Below are 23,013 nucleotides of genomic sequence, written 5' to 3'. Positions count from 1 at the left end.
GAAACACAGAGGAAAAACTGAGGGTTGCTAGATGGGAGGGGGTGGGGATAAGGGGGAAGGTGAGGGGATTAGAAAGCAGTCAGTAACCACACGATTGCCACGGGGTCACAAAAGTCAATTTGGGGAATGTAATCAATAACGTTGTAAAGATTTTGTAGGGTATCTGATGGACACTTGTCTCATTGGGGAGACCACCTCAGGGAAGATGTAGATGCCTGATCACTGCACTGTACACCTGAAGCCGAAGCTGAACAATAATGAATGTCAACTACAAGTTTACATACATATATGTATATATATATATATGTATGTATATATATATAGTTACAAGAAGCGGAGTACAGCATTAGGAATAGAGACAATGTAAATATAATGGCTGTGTGGATAGTCAGAGGGGTAGTGGATGGGGGAAGGGGGTTGGCACTGTGTGAGGGATATAAATGATAAAGTCTAAAAAAACAAACATATACTCATATATGTATTATGTGTATGCATATGTGTGTATAGATATATAGATATAGATAGATATAAATTGTTTAAAAATAATTCTCTCTCACTGTCTCTCTTCAGAGCAATCCCTCTGCCTGAGAAACTTGTGTCTTAGCTCTGTCTATGCAACCTTTCTGGGGGTTCATGTCATGTGCTTGGCCATTTTACTCGTCACAGAAGGAAGAATACATAGAAATAATTGAACTGGAATAGATCTTAGAAATCATCTAATGAAATTCTTGACTTATTTTAAGAGTAATGTAATAATGGCTCAAAGAAGCAAAGACATCTGCATATGCCGTGTTTCCCCGAAACTAAGACCTAGCCAGACAATCAGCTCTAAGGCGTTTTTTGGAGCAAAAATTAATATAAGACCCGGTGTTATATATTATGTTATATATTATGTTATATAACACCGGGTCTTATATTAATTTTTGCTCCAAAAGACGCCTTAGAGCTGATTGTCCGGCTAGGTCTTAGTTTCGGGGAAACACAGCAGTCACGCAGTGGGTTAATATCAGAGCTACAAGTTGAAGGATCTTTCATTTCGCAAATGTAGGCTGTTTTTGATTACCTGAATCTGAAGAAATGTTATTTTATTTACTTTTTAAGGAGGGTGCAGCTCACAGTGGCCCATGAACGGATCGAATCGGCAACCTTGGAGCTACCAGTGCCATGCTCTAACCAACTGAGCTAACCAGCCACCCCTGAAGAAATTTTAAATATAATATTGAGCATAGGAAACATTGTTTTTAAAATTTAACTCTCTGCTACACAAATGTCAGCTACCTTAAAGACAGTGGAAGTTTATGACAAGCTGTTTTACCTCAGATGGTAAGGATAGCAAAGGTTAGGAAGCTGCATTATTTTACCTGAAACCCTCCATCAGAGCTCAAAACGAAACTGGACTATTAATCCAAGACATACAGTCTCTTTGCCTTTGCTTTTGCTGACAATTAAAATCCTAAACAAAGATACATGGGAATATTTCAGTACAAAATCTACTTTCCAGGTACTCTGGCCAGGATTCTAATTCGTGAGAAGGTAGAATACAGGTACAAGTTCATGTTAAAAATCATTTTATCCTCCAACCTGGCATTGTTCAGCACCAAGAGGGAACTTCCAGCTCAAAAGAGTTCCCCTCACTAGGAAAGGAACAGCGGAGCGAGCAACTGGCTTCTCTATCCTTTCGGGTAACCACACACAGGTCCTGCTTCAGCTTCATCCCACCCAGACCAGCAAAGCGGAGATGTATAGAGATGCTAGGAACCAGGAAGAAAAGAAAGGGTTACTAATAGCAGCCACATGGCAGGAACACTGTGGTTCACAGTGACCTGCTCAGAAGACACACCCAGCAGATTTCACCACTGACAAAACCAACATAGCCAGCACAGCCAGCTTGGACCCCCTGCAGATGACACCAGCTTTTGTCCCACAGGTATTCACACTTGCTGATGCCAGCTGCTGGAGTCCCTCCCCACTTCCTGGCCCCACCCCAATTGGAATCCAGGAATCACACCAGAAGCCAACTCAGGTCTCTGCAGCTGTGTGAGTGCAAAACGTCAGCCTACACACACACACACACACACACACACGTAAACACCCACTGCTGGGCACACACTTGAAGTTAGCCCCTCCAGCTGAGCACCCATTTGTCCCCAACCCGACCCCCACCTCTGGCTTCCACTGCAGAGTATATGCTTGGGGGGAGGGTGTGCACCCATGAGAGAGCACACTGACAGCCAGGGCACCTGCAGCTGCTTGTGGGCCCAGATCAGGTCCTGTCTTCTGTCCCTGGCGAGCATCCCCAAGCACACCTGTAGCTAGCCTCTCCAGCGGGGCGCCTGCATGCACACGGCCTAACCCCCATCCCTGACATTCACTGCAGTGCACACACCTGCAGGGAGTGTACACCCCAGTAGGGCCTCTGTAACTGCCAGTGAGTCCTTAGTGAGCCTGACCCCTGCTGCCTACCCTGGCCCCTCCACACTACGTATGTCTGCATCTGGCCCCTGCCCCCACATAGAGCCTACAGCTGGCCCATGCAGCTGTGTGCTTACCACCAGCTCTAACCACTAGTGTGCCTGTCCTGGTCCCGGAGGCACCACTGGGGACCCTTACAGCCCTTGCAGCCACTGCAGACCCCTGGCAGTGCTCAGCAAGGTCCACAGAATTCTCAATGCTGTGGACCCCAGCAGCTTGAGCCACAGACATTATGCCTTCCCAGAGCCAGTGTTGCCACATGCTCCCACACTTCACCCCCTGCACCTCTTGACTTAGAGTCACAGCATACTCCAGCATGCCCCCACCCACAGGTGAAAGTCTTCTCTTACTGAAAAAGACTAAAAGAGGTAACTGCTTTTTCAAATCTTCAGACACCTATGCGAGGTTCCAGGGATCATGAAGAATCAGGGAAAAATGAGTCCACCAAAGGACTACAGTAAATCTCTCATAATTGGGCCCCAAAGAAATGGTGGTCCAGTAATTGCCCAACAAAGAATTATAAACAATTGTTCTAAATAGTCTCAGAGGGCTACAAGAGAATACAGATAAACAATTTAGTGGTATCAGGAAAACAATAAAAGAACAAAATGAGAAGTTTAACAAAGAAATATAAAACATACAAATTTTGGAGCTGAAGAATACAATAACTGAAGTGAAGAATTCAACAGTTTCAACAGAAGACTAAAACAAGCAGAGGAAAGAATCAGTGAGCTAGCAGACAGGTCAACTGAAATGATCGTTTCAGAGTAGCAAAAAGAAAAAACAATGAAAAGAAATAAAGAAAGCCTATAGGACTTATTGGACTCTATCAAGAAAAATAATGTATGCATCATCGGAGTCCTAGGAAAAGAGAGGGGGGAAAAGGGTAGAGGGTTTCTTTAATGAAATAATAGCTGACAATTTCTCAAACCTAGGAAGAGATTTGGACATCCAAGGGCATGAAGTTAAAAGGTCACCCCAAAATTTCAATCCAAAGCAATCTTCTCCCAAACACAAATAAAACTGTTTAAAATCAAAAGCAAAGAGAGAATTTTAAAAGCAACAAGAGAAATTTCTCTCATGAAAGGGAAAGGCTATTGACAGATTTCTCAACAGAGACCTGGCAGACCAGGGGAGAATGGAACGATTCATTCAAAGTACTGAAAGAAAGGAACTGCCAACAAAGAACACTTTACTCAGCAAAGCTATCGTTCAGAAATGAAGGGAAGATAAACACTTACCTTTACAAAAGCAGAGAGAATTCTTCACCACTAAATCTGCCTTATGAGAAATGCCAACATATTTGATAACCTAGAAGAAATGGATAAATTCCTAGAAACATATAACCCACCAAGACTAAATCATGGTGCCGGCCTGGTGGCTCAGGCGATTGGAGCTCCGTGATCCTACAGTGATCCTACTCCAAAGGCTGCCGGTTCAATTCCCACATGGGCCAGTGGGCCAGTGGGCTCTCAACCACAAGGTTGCTCGTTCAACCCGAGGCCCGCAAGGGATGGTGGGCTGCACCCCCTGCAACTAAGATTGAAAATGGCGATTGGACTTGGATTGAAAGAACAACAACTTGAAGCTGATGGGCCCTGGAAAAACACACTGTTCCCAGTTAAAAAAGAAAAATTAAAAAAGTTGTTGGTTTTAACTACCCTTTAAAAAAATAAAAATAAAAATAAAATAAAATAAAATGATAGAACTGACTAAGTGATCCCCAGGGTCTTTCCGATGGATGACTGTGCTCTGGGCAAGATTTTAGTGTTAAAACACTAAATGTCACAGATAGGTCTAGATAAATTTTAGACTTGGAAGAGACAAGAACATGAATGATTGCTCAGAAAGAAAGTATCTTGGCCTTGCTTGGATCCATGGTGAGCTCAGAATCCTGATGTTTTCAATTAATTTCTTCATTGAGTTAATAAAACTCTGATCTTTATAATCAAAATGGTTCTGGAAAATACAGAAGCAGATCCCATTGCAGGTAGCATAGCTCAGGAAAAAACATAGGATCAAAGAGTGAGGTAAAGTGGAAAATATTTTTTAAAGCAATAAATCATGCACTGTAAATTTGTCTTTCAGATTATATAATCAAGTTAATTTTTCTTTTTCCCCGTTCTTCGGCCACCCCCATCCCCGCCCCCACTCCGGTTCAAGCTGTTGTTTCTCAGTCTAGTTGTGTAGGACACAGCTCCCTGGCCCATGCTGGTATTATGAGCCTTGCGATCCCCCAGCTGAGGCAGTTGGTCGCCAGCCCAGCTGCAGGGAGAGCTGTTGCTCACAATCATGAAACCCTTTTATATATTAAGTTGAAATAACTAAGTGTAGGTCCAGAGAGGAAAGGAGCAAAGAGAGAGAGAAAAGAAAGATGAAGTCAGATATTTGAAAGATTACAAAAAAGAAGGGAAAAGTCCATATTGCTCTAGAAGAAAAAACTAAGAAAAAGGAGTAGAAATTACTAAAAGCACATTTATTTTTATTGTCATTTTTTTGTATATAAAAAGTAAATAAGATGTTTTGTTTGGTTTTTAAGTATAGATAAGGAAAGGGGGAGGAGAGAAAGATGTTGTTCCTTGTTTCCATGAAGCAAAAAAACCAAGTCAGATTTCTAGGAAAGCTGACCACTTCAGGCCCTTGGTTCTGCTTTCATAGGGGAAAGCACGCCATCTTGTGGAATTTTAGCATATTGCAGTTACCAGAACGCAGTGAGTTTGCATGTTTTACAATTGGACCATGATTTAGCTCAACTCTTTTATTTTACAGATGCATTTATAAGGAATAAGAAAGTTTCTTTTGGAGATGTGTGCTTGTAAAGTAAGACTATTTTGATAGTCAGGCTAAAAACTGATTTTTACCCAATATCTTCATTTAGATTGGAGAATGAGCAAAAAAAGAAAATGGAAAATGAAAGGACAATTTGGAATGCAAAACAATTAGAGCCATTGCCCAGGCAAGCACCAGTCAGTGAGAGCTGGCAATGGGGGTTAAACCATTATCCCCAAAGTTTTAACCCATTATTATCCAATATGATAAAGGCCACCACACCACCTTAGTTTATAAATTTATTGAGTAAAAACAAAATCCATTTCAGATATTAAATTCGGTTTGGTTCAAATTCGGCTGATGTCCATTTGCAGCAGAGATGAACTGAGGTGAGAAGACACCATGAGGCTGGCATGGGGACACTGAACAGAACAATTTTCCATTAGTGGTAAAAGCCGGCATCACACAGCAGTGTGAGTCAGTTAGCAGAGGCAGAGGGAAGCGACATTTCATGAGCAGGGATAAAACCAAAGTAAACAAGAACTTCCAAGAGAGGAGAGGGCCAGGGCATTTAGAGAACAGGTTACAACAGGGGCTGGTTGGAGAACAGTGTTGGGTGCAGATCTGCTGGTTCACTTGGGGAACACAGTGACCACGTCGTAGCCTTCAGGTGGCGTGACCCGCTCTCGGGCATGCTTTTCACAGTAGATTTGATCTTCCACAAAGAAATGGCCCTTCTGTTTCAGGTTTGTGCCACAGTCGGTACACACATAACACTCAGGGTGGCGGTGATGGTCCCGTAGCTTCACAAACACACCACTGCAGGAGGGAGGGAGGAAAGTGGCTCCATTAGTGATGAGCACACAAAAGTGTCACCAGGGCCAGGGGGCTTCTCCCCAGAGGCCCATCAAAGGGCAGATCAGGGCCTCCCAATGGGCCTCCAGTCATAAAGGGGACCTCTCATTCCTGGAGTCCAGAGACATGACACTTGAAACTGCAGAAGTCTCTCCCTCTTCAACAGAGCAGCCCTGCTTCTTCTGGTTTCACATGTTCACATCCTAAGGGTTCTATGGCCAAGGAAAACCTTCACCCGCTGACTCTAGGACACAGGACCTACCAAGTCTCTCTGCTCCATTTTTCAGGTAGTATTTTTTTTCCCCATCATACCCAAGATATGCAACATCCAGCACTTTTCCATATTTTCATGGTTTACCCAACCCGCAGGTCCCCCAAGGCCTACGGGATGCAGATACTCACACAATGCCGGTGCCACATTTATCACACATGGGTAACTTCTGGGCATTTCCAATAGAGGCGGCCACTTTGGTGACCGGAGCCTTAACACTTCTGAATCCTGAGGGCTTGTTGGGATCCCCTAAAATGAGGAAAACACCTGGGTTGGCCAGGAAGTTCAAGACTGCAATTTAAGTATCACTTAGTTCTTTCAGAGTCATTTATACGTATGTTCCAGCAAGGTCATGGAGACTGGATTCAAACAGATCTGACTGCTGTGATCCTGGGCAAGTTACTTAACCTCTCTGGTCCCCGGTTTCCTTTTTTATAAAACAGGACATCATGTTTCCCTTCACAGTGGTACAAAACTATTTAAAAATGCCCATAAAGCCCTCCCATAGTACCTGGCACATGGCCATCCCTCAACACACATAATTATTACATTCTAATTAAATACATGCAAACACTGACAGGGGAACTTAAAGATGCCTTATACAGATTGAATGAATGAATGAATGAATGAATGAATGAATGAATGAATAAAGGCAGTACTTGATCATCAAAAGACAGTGTAGTTAGATGCCAAAAAGAAACCCAATTCACAAGGAAAACAAAATCACTACAGTGGCGCATGCTACAAACAGCCAGAGGAAAAGCAGCTGTTACAGAGCATAGTAAGCAGCCTTCCTGCAGTCAGCTTCATACACACAAAATATGCTCCTAGTTGCTGGGTGCTGAACTGACTACAGCTACTTTCATCACTTCTTCAGAGCCCTGTGTCATGGCAGCTATCCATAATGGCAAGCTACTAATTTTACTATCACTGCTGTGTCATTAGCTGGGTGTATTTCCATGTCCCTTATTTTTTTCCTACGATGTGCCCTGCAGTACTGTTATGTGCATCAGCTATTCACACAGGTCTCTGTCAGGACTGCAAATGACTAGAGCACAAAAACCCTGTTTTATGTATTTTTCAATAGTCCACAAAGCATAGCATGGGGTTTAGCAAACAACAGAGGCTCAAGAAATATGCGGAAATGAATGACAGACTGCCATGACAAATGCATCACGGTCCCTACCTTAGTTCAACATGCTTTGGCCGAAGGAGCCAAAGAAGTCTCTACAACAGTGGTTCCGAAAAAGCACCTATGAGCATCCCGGGCACCAGATTTCATAAAATTCAAAGACCAGGGTGTACCCCAGGTCTGCTGAACAAGCACCTCTAGGTGCAGGGGACCCAGGAGGCCTCATCCTATACCCCTGGTTAAAACCCACTTCTTTGGACTAAAGCAGCTGTTCTCAACCTTCATTGTGCATCAGATCACCAGGAGGGCTTATTACAAAACACAGATTGCTAGGCTTACCCCAGAATTTCTGATTCAGCAGGCCTGGGTTAGGGCCTGGGGTAAGGACTGGGGTAGGACCTGGGGTATGGACTGGGGTAGGGCCTGGCGTAGGGTCTGGGGTAAGACTTGGGGTAGGGCCTGGGGTAGAGCCTGGGGTAGGGCCTGGGGTAGGGCCTGGGGTAGGGCCTGGGGTAGGGCCTGGGGTAGAGCCTGGGGTAGGGCCTGGGGTAGGGCCTGGGGTAGGGCCTGGGGTAAGGTCTGGGCTAGGGCCAGGGGTAGGGCCTGGGGTAAGGCCTGGGGTAGGCCCTGGGGTAAGACCTGGGGTAAGGCCTGGGGTAGGGCCTGGGGTAAGACCTAAGGTAGGGCCTGGGGTAAGGCATTTCTAACATGTTCGCAGATGCTGCTGGTGCTGCCGATCTGCTGGTCCAGGAACCACACTTTGAGAACCACTGGATAAGAGCAATAAAGATGGCTTTCTGTGTAAGGTAAGGAGAGCGGGGAGGGCAGCGTCATTCATAACTACAGCCATGGTGGGAAACCCTGGGACTGACAAATGAGGACCCTGGCCTGGCTCTCCTGTCCTTTTAGAAATCGAATCCCTGTATGCTGACTGGCGCTTCTGAACCTAAAACTGAGATGTGTTCAAATAGGGGCACTATAAGTGGCTAGGCGTGGTAGATTATACATTTTGCTCAATTCTCTACCCTCCCTATCTTCGCATGCTTCCCAGTACGTCAGTGATTCTGTACTGGAGATGATTCTGTCTCCTAGGGAACAGTTTTTGTTGTCACACTAGAGGGGAGTGCTACTAGCATCCAGTGGGTAGAGGCCAGGGATTCTGCTAAATGTCCTAAAATGCACAGGGCAGCCCAACCATAAGGATTTATCTGGCCCAAAATATCAACTGCTCTTGGTGGAGTGTACTTCCCCATCCCAGACTTTGGGTTTGCCGTATAACTTGCTTTGGCCAATGGGATATGAGCAGATGTGAACCCTGTTCAGTCAGAAGCATCAAGTGCACTTGTGTGGCTTGGTCTCCACTGAGCTTCCGCCCTACACCACAAGAACAGCAAGCCCTGGAGAGTCTCCCTCTTCTGGGCTCCAGCATGAGAAGACTCACGGAGCCCGGCCCAGCCCTGCTAAACCCGGCCAAGCCACTCCTGAGCAGCAGCCCTTGAGTAACAGGTGCAAGAAATGCATTTGCTGCTGCAAGCCACTGCTAACTAATATAATGAAAGAGCTGGGGATACTTGGCTGCCTGATGGAGAGCCCCAAGAGTGGATATTTCAAAGCAGCCTGGGATTTTAATGGCCCATCATGGGTGTTTAGGACACAGTCTCTCAGGTTTCTCCCAGCAGGGCTGGGAACTGATTCAGCTGTGAGCTCTACAGACAGGCTTGGTTGGGGAAGGGCTGGTGCTGCCCCGTCGGCAGGTGTATCGAGGAAACCACCTTGGTGCTTTGGTTATCCCTGAGCCCAAGGTACCGTCTTGCCTCCCTAAACCTTCCTCCCTTCCTTGGCCACAGTCCCAACTTTGTACATTATGGAATGTTCTTTTGCATTAATATTTTTGCAAAAAAAATTGTTTTTTTAAACTGCATTAAAGTATCATTTGTGTCTTGATTATTGAATTTTTTGAATAACTTAAATTTTGTACCCCAGGCGAATGCCTTCCTGATCTCACCCTGATCCTGGCCCCCTACAGGAATCTCAGAAGGGCCTGGACGAGCAGCTTCATGCCTCCAAGCACACCAAATGGACTCTCTCATCTTCTGGCTATTGGTGCTGGAGCCACCTTGGCTGCCTACACTGTAAAAAGAAGGAAGTGGCAGCATCTCCGCATACCTGGACAGCTTGGAAAGGAAACAGTGCTGAGGGAACCAACTCAAGGCAGTCAGGGTCTCTTATGTGATGGGCTGTGTTTTTCAAACAACTCATTGAATCAGCAGAAAAATTACCAGGAAAAGGCAGGGGGTGCAAGAGGGTATAAGGAGAGAAGAAAGGAGAGATATACAAGCCTCACTTCGTAGGAGGAGAATCCATAACCAATTCTGGAATAAAGAAAACTGAACTCCATGAAACGGCACAGGGGAGCAGAGGCGGCTGCACGCTGGATAAAGCCATCCTGGGTGCGACTTGTTCAGCCCTATAGCGCCACCTACTGGCTCTATTTTCTTCACTCACTTATTTAGCCAAAACTGAAAATACAAACAAATTTCACTTCTTCCTTCCCTCTCAACTAGCTTACAGTAAAAATATCAGCTCCCTTGAGACTCTGGGCAACTACAAACATTTCCAAATTTCTCTTCTTCCAGCCTGGGATTTTAATGGCTCAAAGCTTTCTGGAAGAAAAGTGAAAATGAGTTGAGTCAATAAAGCACAGCTTTCTTTCCATGCACTGCACTGCTCAAAACCTTCCATGGCTCCACATTGCCTACAGAATCAAAGTCATGGTCCTTGACCTAGCACCTGGTGGTCCTCATGATTTGATCATCTGAGAATTCTCCTGGAACACTGGGCAACAGCCAGAATGAGCGTTGATACTTAATGAGCAAGGCTCCAGCTTTCTTACCTCGGAGCCCCTATTTTTTCTCAGTCCATGTCTCCCTCCAAGTTTCCTCTTGTTAAAAATGTCCTTCAATGGATGGATGAACAGATAAACAAGATGTGGTACATACATATTAAAGAATATTATTCAGCCTTAAAAAGGAAATACTAACACGTGCTACAACATGAATGAACCATGAGGACACTATGCTCAGTGAAATAAGACCGTCACAGAATGATAAATGCTGTAGGAGTCCACTCACATGAAGTACTTGGAGTCGTCAAATTCATGGAAACAAAAGTAGAATGGTGGTTTCCAGGGGCTGGGGGAGTGGGCAATAAGGAGTGAGTGTTTCATGGGCAGAGTTTCAGTTTTGCAAGATGAAGAATTCTGTGGTGAATGGTGGTGATGGTAGCACAACAGTATAAATGTACTTCATGTCACTGAATTGTATGTATACTTAAAAATGGTTAAGATGGTACATTTTATGTCAGATGTATTTCACCAGAATTAAAAAAAAAAATTTGGAATTTGATCCAGAGCAAGATGAAGCTTGAGGAACCCAAGACCCTTTCTCCTAGACCAGAGGCTGAATTTCACCCAAAATGAAAGACCCACATAGCATCTTTGGAGGTTTACCACCAAACCCTCTTGCAGCCAAAACCCCCACGGGGACCTGACTGTGTACCTGACACTTTATACACGTGCCATTTCCCTTAATACTTCAAACCATCCATGAAGCAGCCATTAGCCTCACTGGATATGTGCAGAAATTAGGGCTTAGAGCAACTTGCTCAAGGTCTCATGGCTGGTCACAGACAGAGCCTGGATGCCAGCACTCTACCACGAAACACTACTTTAGGAACCAGATGCCTTCTTGAATGACAGTACCCCTCATCGAGTGCTTTTTCCATGTACCAGCCACTGTCCAAGCTTTGACCATTTCATCTCAAATTTAAAAAGGCATTTGCGCTCCCTCCCTGGAGAGCCTTCTACATGTGGGTGACATTTAGATTAGAATCTGTGTTGTTTCATTTAGTGAAAATTTAATGCAAGTGCATAGTAAGAGATATGGGAGAGACTACAAGGTCCATTATCTCCCTCTTCTTTTTTAGAAAAAAAATTTTATTTTCTTTGGGGCAAGAAGATATTCAGCCCAGGGGGCAGGGAAACTATTATTTTCAGACTCTCTTGCAACTAGATATGGCCATGTGACTAAATTCTAGTCAAAATGTAAATGGAATAGTAGTGGGGGACTTCTGGGAAAGAGCAAGCTGGTTCATCTGAAAGTGGGACTTCCCAATTAACCCTTTTCCCCTTCTTCCTTCCTCGTGGCTGGAGCAGGGCATGATGGCTGGAGCACCAGCTGCCAACTGACCACGAGGTAACCTTGAGAATGGAAGCAACAGGCTTGGTCCATGGAGCACAGGAAGGAAGGAGTCCAGTTCTTGATGAGCATGGAGCTGCCACCTCAGGGCAGCTCCCCTGAGCTGGACTTCAGGTCCTTCTCTCTGACATGAGGGCATTCGGCTAGATGACCTCTACAGTGTCTATGTCCTACTTTGGGCTGGAATGGACTGCCTCTTCCTCTCTTAACTGAAGGGCTCTGCACCCACTTACTCAGAGCAAGTTGTGGTTTCTCATGTTTTGACAAAACTGTCATCCTTTAGTAGGGTTGGCCCTCAAGTCATTTTTCAGGAGGGCCCAATGCTGGAACTTAGTACAGAGTAGGGCTCATTACTTCCTAATTGTAGCTACTCCAAGCAAAGGAGGAAATTACTGGTAGAACAATATCCTTTTAGCATAAAAGAACTTTTCCCCTAATTTCCTGTGCTTGTAAATTGCCAATTTCTCTAAAGAACCCACCCAAACGGAGAAAGCCTGGGTGTTGGGTGTGTTCAGTAGGGAACTTTCAGCTCAGGGAAGGACTCCCAGGAGGCTGAATCTAGAGCTGGGTGCTTTGCAGAGGGAGGTTCCTCTTCCAGGGGGCCCTCAGGTCTGACCCTCACTGGCTACCCTGAGCAGATAAGTCAATGCCTCCGGGGCCCGGCTGAAGCAGGCCTATCAGAGGCTCCAGGTGTCCCTCCAGAAGCACCGACTCTCCCTTCATAGACAGCCATGTTGGAGAAAGGTGGAGAGAGAAGCGGAAAGCAGAACTCCTATGAGGTACCTGAGCCTGAGAGAAAGGGACAAAGGCAGAGTGTAGAGGGCTGGGTGTCACAGAGACCAGGAAGGGGTACAAAACCCAACTCTCCAGCAAAGTCATTCCTAGGTAGGCCGGCCATGAGACTCAAAGGTGCTATGAATAACCGCCTGGCAGGTGCGTGAGCCTGAGCGCTGCTGCTCTCGGGACACCTTCGTGAGCACGAGGAAAAGCATCCCTTCTTCAACACCCCCATCTGTCAAAATTCTCTCATACTGTTGTCATTGAATTAAGATCGTTTTACTGCTCTCCAAGTGAAAATTACCATAATAAATACACAGTATATGATGCCTACAATGTGAGGACTATCTCCTGAGACCTGCAGAGCCACACGGGGTGGCCCTAGGTGCCCTGGGCATGCACTCACACCATGGACAAGCAGAGGCTGGTCTGGAGCCTCTTGCCGAGCTTTCAAACCTAATAATACCGTTTCCCCGGAAATAAGACCTAGCCGGACCATTAGCTCTAATGCGTCTTTTGGAGCAAAAATTAATTTAAGACCCCGTCTTATATTATATGAGACCCGCTCCTATTATATTAAAATACGATCGGGTCTTATATTAATTTTTGCTCCAAAAAAAACGCATTAGAGCTGATGGTCCAGCTAGGTCTTATTTTCGGGGAAACACGGTAGTTATGAAGCATCTACAGTGTGCCCGTCACGGTGACGGGTGTTCTGCGCAGTTTATGAAATTTGAACCTCACACCAATCTGAGAGGAAAGGATTTTTATCCCCGGTTGACAGATGAGAAAAGAGGCCTGGAAAGGCTCAGAGATTTGCCCAAGGTCCCATGCAGAGGGCTCTTAGCCTCTCAGGAGGCCATCCACCCTAGAGCAAGAGCATACGCACAGCCACAAAGTGAAAGCCCCCCTGGCTTCACTGTGCTGCTCCTTCATTTTCATTCTGCTTGTCATCGCATGTGGTCTTCACCTACTCACACGTGTCAACCACCACAGAAGCGTGCCATGTGGGTGCAAACCAAACAAATGGCCTCAGCCTCCTAACGCACAGGTGACAGGAACCAGCTAGCCAGGTGTGGCTGGGATCACATTCTCTCTCTCTCTCCCCATCTGTTAGCATTTTAAAAGCCTTGCCTTCCAAAGCACACTGTGCTCTTTCCAGCTAGTGGGGGCTCCGTTCACCTTGGTTTCAGCCCTGACTGACCCTCACACCTGGCCTTGAACAAGGGCCTCTGATCACACGCAGAGCTGATTACCTTTCTCCTCAGACTCCAGGATTTCCTGCAAAACCAGGAATGAAGTGGACTGTTTCGGGGGCTCATTTGATTCCTGTTTCTCCTGCAGCATCTTGTAAACTTCAGATTCCTTGTCAATGACGAGTCCACTTGGAGGCTGAGAATGCTCTAAGCTGTAAAGAATGTTTGGAAATTCATCAGAACATGTCAGAAGTGAAAAAAAGAAAATTCAGCAGGCACCCCTTCCAAGGAAGACACCCCAGAATCAAAGAGCGGATAGAAATTACCACAATGGACGAAGGCCTCCTTAGCTCTGCCACACACCTGCTGTCAACACCGTGAGGTGTCTGTAGTCAGAGCTGGCTGTTGCTTCAATGCCATCAGAAGCTATTTTTCCAAATAGTTTCAGTAATTCAATTACGTTTTGGCCTAATACCATGGAATGGGAATGTTTTGCTTCTTTCTAAATTACACAAACGACATTATGTCAAAAGAAAATTTAGGAAAGGGAAAATGTCAACCACAACCTGACCACTAAAACCTCAGCGGGGTCCCCTCAGTACAGGCCATGTGTGTTCTTTTCCCAGAGCAGAAATCGCAGTGTTCCTTCTATTCCTGATAGCAAAGTGCTTTCTGTCTCTATAAACTGTCATGTCTCTCATGGCAAGCAGCTCTGGTCTCCTCACCTACAACACACAGGTAACAGCATCTGTCCTGCCTCGTTCCCAGGGGTGGTGGTGGGGATGAAAATGGCAAGTGTGTTAGAAACTGCAAAGCGCTGTTCCACTGCCAGGGCGGGAGCAGAGGCCTCAATTCAGGCCCTGTCTCCCACACCTGCCGGTCTTTCTGGGTTCCCCAGACAGGACAAGACAGGCAGAGCTGGGGGTTCTTTCCCCCAGGGCCCATTTCAGAAGAGAAGTTTTGCTGCCTGGTCTTAGGAAGGAGGAAAGAGGGAGGTAGCTCTTCCCGGTCAGCTTTACCTGAAGTCTATCCTGAGTCCCACCCCGTTGCAGCACCTCACCTCCACCACATGTCCGAGCCACATCATCATGTACGACCACCACTGACTAGCTGTGTAACTCGTCCCTTGGCTGCCATTCTCAACCTCAGGACAGTCTTATTTTCAACCAGAGGCCAGAGCGGTATTTTAAACATAAGAATCAGATTATGCCGTGATGTAGCTCAAAGTGTTTTCATCTGACTTAGAACCAAATGTTTAGTTTCAATAACAAAATACAAGTTTAATCAAATCCATCCCCTTTGGAGTAAATATTCATTACAAAACGTAGAAAGGCCCTAAAAGATGTGGCTCTGCTTCCCTCTCCAAACACATCTCCCGCCACCCCTAGCTCACCCTGCTCTAGACAGACGTCTTCAGGCTGCTTCTGAAACCCACCAGCCTCAGAGCCTTTGCACTGACCACTCCGTCTGCCCAGGACACTCTCTCGCCAGAGAGCCCATGGCTCCCACAGTTCATTCAGTCACTCCTCAGAGCGGGCTTCCTGACCCTCCGCTTAAAACAGCCCACCCACCCCCACCATGCTATCCCCGTACTCTTCTGCATCTTTCTCCACGTGTTCTCTTCTCTCCCCGTTTATTATCCTTACAGTTATCTGTCTCTTTATTGTCTGTCTCCCCCGAGAAAGTAAAGCCCACGAGGGCAGGGCTTTGGTCTGTCTTGTTCACCACTGTATTCCCAGGTCTGGATCAGTGCCCAGGACAGAGTCAGAGCTCAGCAGGTATTAGGGAAATGAATGAAAATTGCCAAGTGGGTCAAGTCCCTCTCTCATTCTTGCCGCACCCTTTCCCTGCCCCGGCGGGGTCACAGGGGATCCTCTAGGATGGGAGACCTCCCAGGCCATCCAGGGAAATGGGCACCAAGCCTCCTGGGCCCAGCTCACCTCCTGCCTCTTAGCCTCCACTGCGTTCTCAGGAGCCACCACCCTCTAGGGAAGAGGGACAGTGTGTCCAGGGAGCCAAAGAGAAAATACCAGAAGGTGATAGATACACTGTATCGATGCAGATGGATAGGTCTGTATGTAAACAAGTTGTCATTTGTGAGTCACAAAGCTGCATGCCACAGAGCCCACCAGGCTGCCTCCTGGTGAGTGGGCTGTTTTAAGCGGAGGGTCTGGAAGCCGGCTCTGAGGAGTGTGACATCTAAGGATGCAGGCCGTGGCTACCAACAGTTTTCTCAGGGAATCTAACCACTTTGTCTTCAGGGCCGAAGCCCACTTTTACAAGTGCAAATGAATTACACCAATTATTTTACTCACTCGCTTCCCACCCACCCACTGTATAATTCCATTTTAAAAAGAAAACTGAGGTATATGTTTTCCCTGCGTAATTCTCCCCAAGTTTCCTGGCCCTCCCCTCTCTTTCTCTTTCCAGGTCAACCTCCTGGGGCACTGGGTATACTCAAGTCACCGGCTGGAAGCAGAGTCACTTACATGGGGTTTCCCTTTGACTATAATCAGGTTCTCACAGTAGAGGACAAGGCCCTCAAAGAGTGACATATGCTTTGAGACTTCCGGGGAAGGTTGAAATTTAAGTAGAAAGAGTCATCAGGTCACTTGTGCTGGCTGCAAAGTGGGAAAGGGAAGTCAGCTGTCCCTACCCCACTCACAGCTACTGCTGGTCCCTGCCTTTGTCTCTCTCCCTCCCACCCGTAGGGAACTGTGTACCCAACCCCATACCACAGGCAGTAGGCCAGCTTGAGGAGTGATTTTAACCAAAGGCGAGGTCTCCCTCTGACCCACCTATCCAGCCCTGTCCTTTGAGTTAATGCCTCTTTCTTTGGGTCTTGAGTTCTGAGTTTGCCCAGTAAAAAATTTATATTATTTCTGATGAATCCTTTTCCTATTATACTTAGAACTATTTTAAAATCAAGATCAGACCATGGAATGTTCTTGAGAATTTTTCCCCTTCTTTGGTGTATATTGTTATGTCTGGAAACCACCAAGGGAACGCTAAAAATGACAGAACCCAAACCACAAGGTCATTACATACTCTTCTAGCAAAGAGTCTTGTAAAGTATTTCCATGATTTAAAAAAAACAAAAAACAATTTACTGTTTATTCTCAAATAATGGTGAAATCTTTCTTCTGCTTGACAAATTATAAACACTTTCAATTTCCATTACCTTATTTGAAGCACTGATACACCTAATTCAAAAATAATATTCCAAGACACTAAGCCTAAGTCTTAGACATTAGACTATAAGGTACTAACTAATAAATGACACCACAATATTTTTTAAAAAATAATTCTAGGACAAAAACATGCATTAGAAATGGAGCAAAAAAAGCATTGTCATTTTTATATACAGTAACAGCAATGAAAGAAAGAATTCTACAATGATAAGGTTTCAAAAAACAATATGCATGACTGAGTCACCTGGAGGAAAACCTGTGAGGGTGGGATGCTAAAAGTAACAAAATTATTCTAAACCCATTCTTTACAATTTTAATAACAAAATACAAGAGTTTAAACAAATTCAACTCCTTTGGAATAACTACACCTTACAGTCTTTGTGTTTCCTAGTTCTTGTTTCTTCCGGAGTTGCACTTGCTGCTGAATGTATGCCAATCACTTAAATATTTAATATTTTCTCCCACTCTTTTAGGAGCTGACCATAGGTCCGTCTCCCCAAGGATATCACAGACATGCTACTCTCAGCCTGATAAGGTGGCTGACATAGCCAGGCATTTAAGGATGCTAGTGGTCTTTAGAAGGTAAGAAGAAACTCCCCTTGAGCTTGTCTCCCAGAGCAGGATTTCGAAGGCTGAGCCTACAGAGCTTATGTGATACACAGGCCTGTTCCAAATCAAAGGAGCAGCTGGGGTGAAGGTCAGAAGGTCAACGACACAGAACAGCAATACCTATGGCTCTGGGACCTAGATCAACACAGCAAAGACACAAATAAACGGAAAGACATCCATGTTCATGGATTGGAAGACTTAATATTATTAAAATGCCCATACTATCCAACACGAGCTACAGAGTCAATGCAATCCCTATCAAAATCCCAATGACATTTTTTATAGAAATAGAGAAAAAAAATCCTAAAATTAATATGGAATCTCAACCCCAACAGCCAAAACAATCTTGAGAAAGAAAAACAAACCTGGAGCCATCACGTTTTCTGATGTCAAAAGATATTACAAAGCTATAGTAATCAAAAGAATATGATACTTGCATAAAGACAGACATATAGACCAATGGAACAGAAAACACAGCCCAGAAATAAACCCTGGCACATGTGGTCAAATGATCTTCAATAAGGGTGCCAAAAATATACAATGCAGAGAGGATGGTCTCTTTAATAAATGGTAATGAGACAACTGGATGTCTGTATGTCAAAGAATGAAATGGGACCTTTATCTCACCATTGATAAAAAAGCTAAAAATGGATCAAAGACTTAATGTAAGACCTGAAACCATAGAACTCCTAGAAGAAAACATAGGAGAAAAGCTTCATGACATCAGTCGTGGCAATGATTTCTTGAATGACACCAAAGCACAGACAACAAAATCAAAATTAGACAAGTGGAACTACATCAAACTAAAAAGCTTCTACACAGCAAAGGAAACAACAAGCAGAGTGAAAAGGCAATCAACGGAGTAGGAGAAAATATTTGCAAACGATATATTTGATGAGGTGTTAATATCCAGAGTTTGTATCTACACCTCCACAACACAAAGCAAATAACCCAATTTTTTTAAAATGGGCAAAGGACTTGAATAGACATTTCTCCAAAAAGATATACAAATGGCTAAGAACCATATGAAAAGACACTCATAATCACTAACCATCAGGGAAATACAAATCAAAACCACTCATTAGGACAGCCACTAACAAAACAAACACAAAAGCAAAACAGAAAATAACAAGTGTCAGCATGGACGAAGACACTGGAACCCTGTGTACTGCTGGTGGTAATGTAAAATGTTGCAGCGCTACGGAAAACACTATGGAGGTTCCTCAAAAACTTAAAAATAGAACTACCATATGATTTAGTATCCCACTTCTGGGTATATACCCAAAAGAACTAAAATCAGGATTTCAAAGCACTATTTGCACACTCATGTTCATTGAAGCATTATTCACAATAGCTGAGAGGTGGAAGCGACCTTAATGTCCATGAACAGATGAATGCATAAAGAAAATGATCCAGGCAATGGAATATTATTCAGTCTTAAAAAAAGAAATCCTGTCACGTGCTGCAACATGAATGAACCTTGAGGACATTATGCCAAGTGAAATAAGCCAGCCACAAAAAGACAAATACTGTGTACTCCACTTCCATGAGGTAGTGTCTAAAGTAGTTAAGTAGTTACTCTTAGAAAGTAGAATGATAGCTGCCAGGGGCTGGGAGACGGGGAAAGGGGGAGTTGTACGATGGATATAGTTTTAGTTTTGCAAGATGAAAAAGTTCTAGAGATCCGTTGGACAACAATGTGTGTGTTGCTACAGATATAGTACTGTACACTTAAAAATGGTTAAAATTATATCTTTTATGCTATGTATTTTTTATCACAAAAAAAGATAAACCCTTAGACCAGAAAAAAGGAACTATTGATACATAAAAAAATCTCAGTAAATCAAATAAATCTCCAGTGAATTATGCTGAGCATTAAAAAAAAAAAAAAAAGCCAATCCCAGAAAGTTACATACTGTATGATTCCATTAATGTATTATTACATTCTTGAAATAACACAATTATAGAAATGGAGAGCAGATTAGTAGATGCCAGGGGTTAAGGCGGGCACAGGGGTAGGAGGGAAGTAGGTGTGGCTATAAAAGGGCAACCTGAGGGATCTTGGTGGTGGTGGAAATGTCTGAGTCTTGACCGTATTAGGTCAATTTTCTAGTCCTGATACTGTGCTACTGTCTTCAAGATGTTACCATGGAGGGAAACTGGGCCTACGGACCTCTCAATTCTTTTCTAAAACTACCTGTGGAGCTACACTTACCTCAAAATAACAAGTTTAATGAATGTTAAGAAATCCTTTCCCCAAACGCTGGAAGTTAAGCACTAACTGGACATGAGGTAGAAGAGATTTTAGTACCTGATTTTTATGGAGGCTGACTCAGAAAAACCCTTCATGTCTAAGATGCTCCAACCACGTTACCGTAATGTTCACAAAAAAATGCAACTCTGGGTAACCCTACATAATCATTTGTAGAAGAGGAGCCTGGCCAGAATGCTCCCTACGTTTCTGTGTTCAAAGGCCTAGAGGTTGGGTCTGTAATAAGAAACCAGAGGAGTAATTATGGGCCCCAGGAGAAGAAGGAGGAACACCCAGATTCAGAGCCAATTCTCTGCGGGCTGTGGCAAGGTTAGCTAGTAGGGGCAAGCAGCCACCTTCACGATAGAGGTTTGCTTCTGATCCAGCTCTGAATGAGTCAGGCTTAACATAATCCCTCACATCATTTTAATAGAACAATGCATCTCTTTATTTCCACTGCACCTGCTTAGAAATCTGACTCATAAGTATATGGGGGGGATTGCCTAAGAACACAACTTAGAAGAACCAGTATCTTGGGACTACTGTGTTGATTATGGGAGCCACCGATTCTTCCACGAGGAGACCACCACTAACTACATCAGGAAGGTGAGTAACTGCACTGGTTGGCTGGCCTGAAGCTACAATGCTGGGAAAGAAAGGTTTCCATAAGTCACAAGCAAAATGTTCTCCAGGACATCTGCCTACATGCTTCCGTCCTCCTAGGGGAAGCCCCTGGTACTCCGAAGTGATGGGTATGAAGTTCCTCGTGGGCAGTAAAATCAGTAATAACGGGCATTTGCTGAGCACCTACCAGGGGCCAGGTACGATGCTGGGTGCTTTATACTCATCTCATTTTGTTCTCTCAATAACTTAGTGGTAAGGTAGTATTTATTACCTGCACTTCATGATAAGAAAACCGAGTTTCAGAGTTGTTTCCTGATTTGCCCAAGATCACAGAGCTAGTAAAAGGCAGAGCTAGATTCAAGCTTAGGCCCCTCTATCTATGAAGCCTGTACCTTTAGGAAAGTATCAAGCAGCATCATATACAATGAAATCCAAGCCCCCAATCAACAGAAAATGACCAGAGCCCCTAAATTCAGTTGAAAGAGGTCAGAGGACAGGTGAAAGCTTAGTGCTGAACAGGGCAACATTTCCTCCACTCACTTGGTACACAGTAGGCACTCAATAACTGACTGTTAAGCTGAACTGACCCAAAGGCTCTCCCTCCCACTCAGCTGTGTGGGTGCTGGGAGGATGGGGCAGATAACACCCTCTCGCCTGCCTTTCCAGTTAAATTAGGAAATGACAACGCTGTCTTGAGTTCTTGTCTGATGGAGACGGCCCTGGGGAAGTCCTACAAGACAGACAGACAGACACACCACACACACACACACACACCCAGGCCGCTTTGAAGTACACTGGACAAAGAAACAGAGTGAGCCCCAGGGCGTCAGTGATGACCTCAGAGGCAAAGTATGAAGTGAGCCAATTCTGGAACCTCAGCAGATTTCAGACTAAAACAGCGGGGGTGAAAGAGGCTTGGGACTTCTGCTGACAGAGCAATCAAGGTTAGTTACCCGGTGGCTGCTGGGTTTGCAGGAGAATATTCCTTTGCTGAGAGTGCACACGTGGCCTCTCTAGGAACAGGCCAGTCATCCAACCCACACACAGGCAACACAGCCCGTTCGGGCAATTCCTCGGCTGTGGGCTGCTGGTATTCTCACTGTGCCCGGATTTATCCTCAAAGAGTTTGGAATGAAGCAGGACCTGGGCCCCTCTGCTGAGAAAATCTGGAAGGAGAATTTTGATAAAGACGCAGAGGCTGTTGCAGCAAAAAGATCCGTGACAGGAGGGGACAGGGGCGGGAGGAGAGGCTTGCACACTATCCAGACAGTTTCAGATTTAATTCTTTCAGACTGAGGGGAGGGAGCAGGCGGGGAGCAAGAGAGAAGAAGAAAGAAGACATTAATGAAGGAATAATGGCCAAGGCCGCACTAAAAATACTTCCCAGCCCCATATTTCCCCCAGTGCATAGCAGCTCTTTCAATTAAGGATGTGTCATTTCCTGGGTGATTAAATCCAGAGAATGGAACGTTCCACTCTGGGACAGTAAAAGAGGGTCCCATTCTCAGCCTCCCCCAGCACGAAAGGACAGGAATCAGGGACCCGCCGTGTTTCCATCACTCAGCTCCCCTGAACTGCTGGAGAGAAAGCTTCCCTTCAGGGTATGTCCATGGAAATCGTGGGGGGCTTAGCATGGCGTTCTTTCTCAGGTACCCCAAATGCCCCCATAGTCAAGCCAGTAAGACACTACGGAAATCAGAATCTGAGGAAAGCAGCAGCATTAGTAGCCACTTGGCCTTGGTTACTGCAACAAATGCCAGGGACCTTTAACATCTTGTAAAGCCAAAGTCACATAGCAAAGTCTCCCCTATTACACTCTTAGAAACTTAAGAGGAAATCACAGTGTATTTCAGGGATGGGCACAGGGGCCTGCATGCAGTGGGTGCCCAATAATGTCTGGGTGTCCTTTTTGGGTGAGGGGGACTATTTGCACGGTAGGGTCAAGAAGCCCTCAAGAGGTCCCCACGCCAGCCCTTTCCAAACATTTAAGTCATTTGGAACCTTTTGTGCCTTAATCGTTTATAACCTGCATCTGAAGTAACAGGTTTGCAATTTCATCATCCGAAGAACTGGGCCGACTCTTCTTAAAGGGGAAGGAATCAGGGAGAAACTGAACGGCAAAACGGGCTTCAGAACTAACTAACTGCAGATTCCAAGTGGGAAAGATACTGAGAGATCAGGCAAGTTTGGACCACACGGTATTTCCCAACAAATTTGCCTGTCACCAACATTTAAAGATCAGGAAATCTCAGCTAAAAAGAGGCATTTCATTTCAACTGTTTCAATGAAATTAATCTGCAGAAAAGGGACTCCTAGGCCAGCATGGGGTGTCTGGCTGGAGCCAAGGAGTAGGTGCCCCTCTGAATGAGGCATGCACTGGCCAGCTGCCATGGGCCATTCTGCTGCCCTGTTTGCACTCAGAGCTCTCATGGTCCTTATCGTCTCTGCCACCTTTAGGCATTTGACACGGCAATTGGTGACCTAGACAGTCCATCCCCTTTCGCCCCCAGAAAACGTGCCATCTCTTACTCTCCATCCTAAAACCCAGTTCTTTGCCACGAGCTGTGGTTATTCCTAGTGTTTCTGGATTCATCTTCAAAGAGTTTGAGA

The 23,013-nt window shown here is 45.1% G+C and overlaps 1 protein-coding gene and 1 long non-coding RNA gene across 2 annotated transcripts in view; both read right to left on the bottom strand.

Moving 5' to 3' along the window:
* Positions 1 to 1,077: 1,077 nt before the first annotated feature.
* On the bottom strand, positions 1,078 to 1,830 carry LOC141572794 (uncharacterized). The gene is made up of 2 exons (XR_012498288.1): positions 1,582 to 1,830; positions 1,078 to 1,453 (listed from the first exon to the last, which is right to left on the bottom strand). It is a non-coding gene; the product is annotated as an uncharacterized LOC141572794 (long non-coding RNA).
* Positions 1,831 to 5,527: 3,697 nt separating this feature from the next.
* The window catches only part of PDLIM1 (PDZ and LIM domain 1), a 40,075-nt gene continuing 22,589 nt past the window's right edge, over positions 5,528 to 23,013 (bottom strand). Inside the window, exons 5-7 of the mRNA XM_019724706.2 lie at positions 13,789 to 13,940; positions 6,499 to 6,616; positions 5,528 to 6,060 (exon numbers count right to left, since the gene is read on the bottom strand). Of these exons, the coding sequence (XP_019580265.1) occupies positions 5,874 to 6,060; positions 6,499 to 6,616; positions 13,789 to 13,940 (457 nt within the window). The 3' untranslated portion in view covers positions 5,528 to 5,873. The remainder of the gene's footprint in view (positions 6,061 to 6,498; positions 6,617 to 13,788; positions 13,941 to 23,013) is intronic.

This window comes from Rhinolophus sinicus, linkage group LG07, assembly GCF_036562045.2.
Source record: "Rhinolophus sinicus isolate RSC01 linkage group LG07, ASM3656204v1, whole genome shotgun sequence".
Lineage (NCBI taxonomy): Eukaryota > Metazoa > Chordata > Mammalia > Chiroptera > Rhinolophidae > Rhinolophus > Rhinolophus sinicus.
The sequence above is the reverse complement of the archived record's forward strand: the minus strand, read 5'-3'. Positions and strand labels throughout refer to the sequence as shown.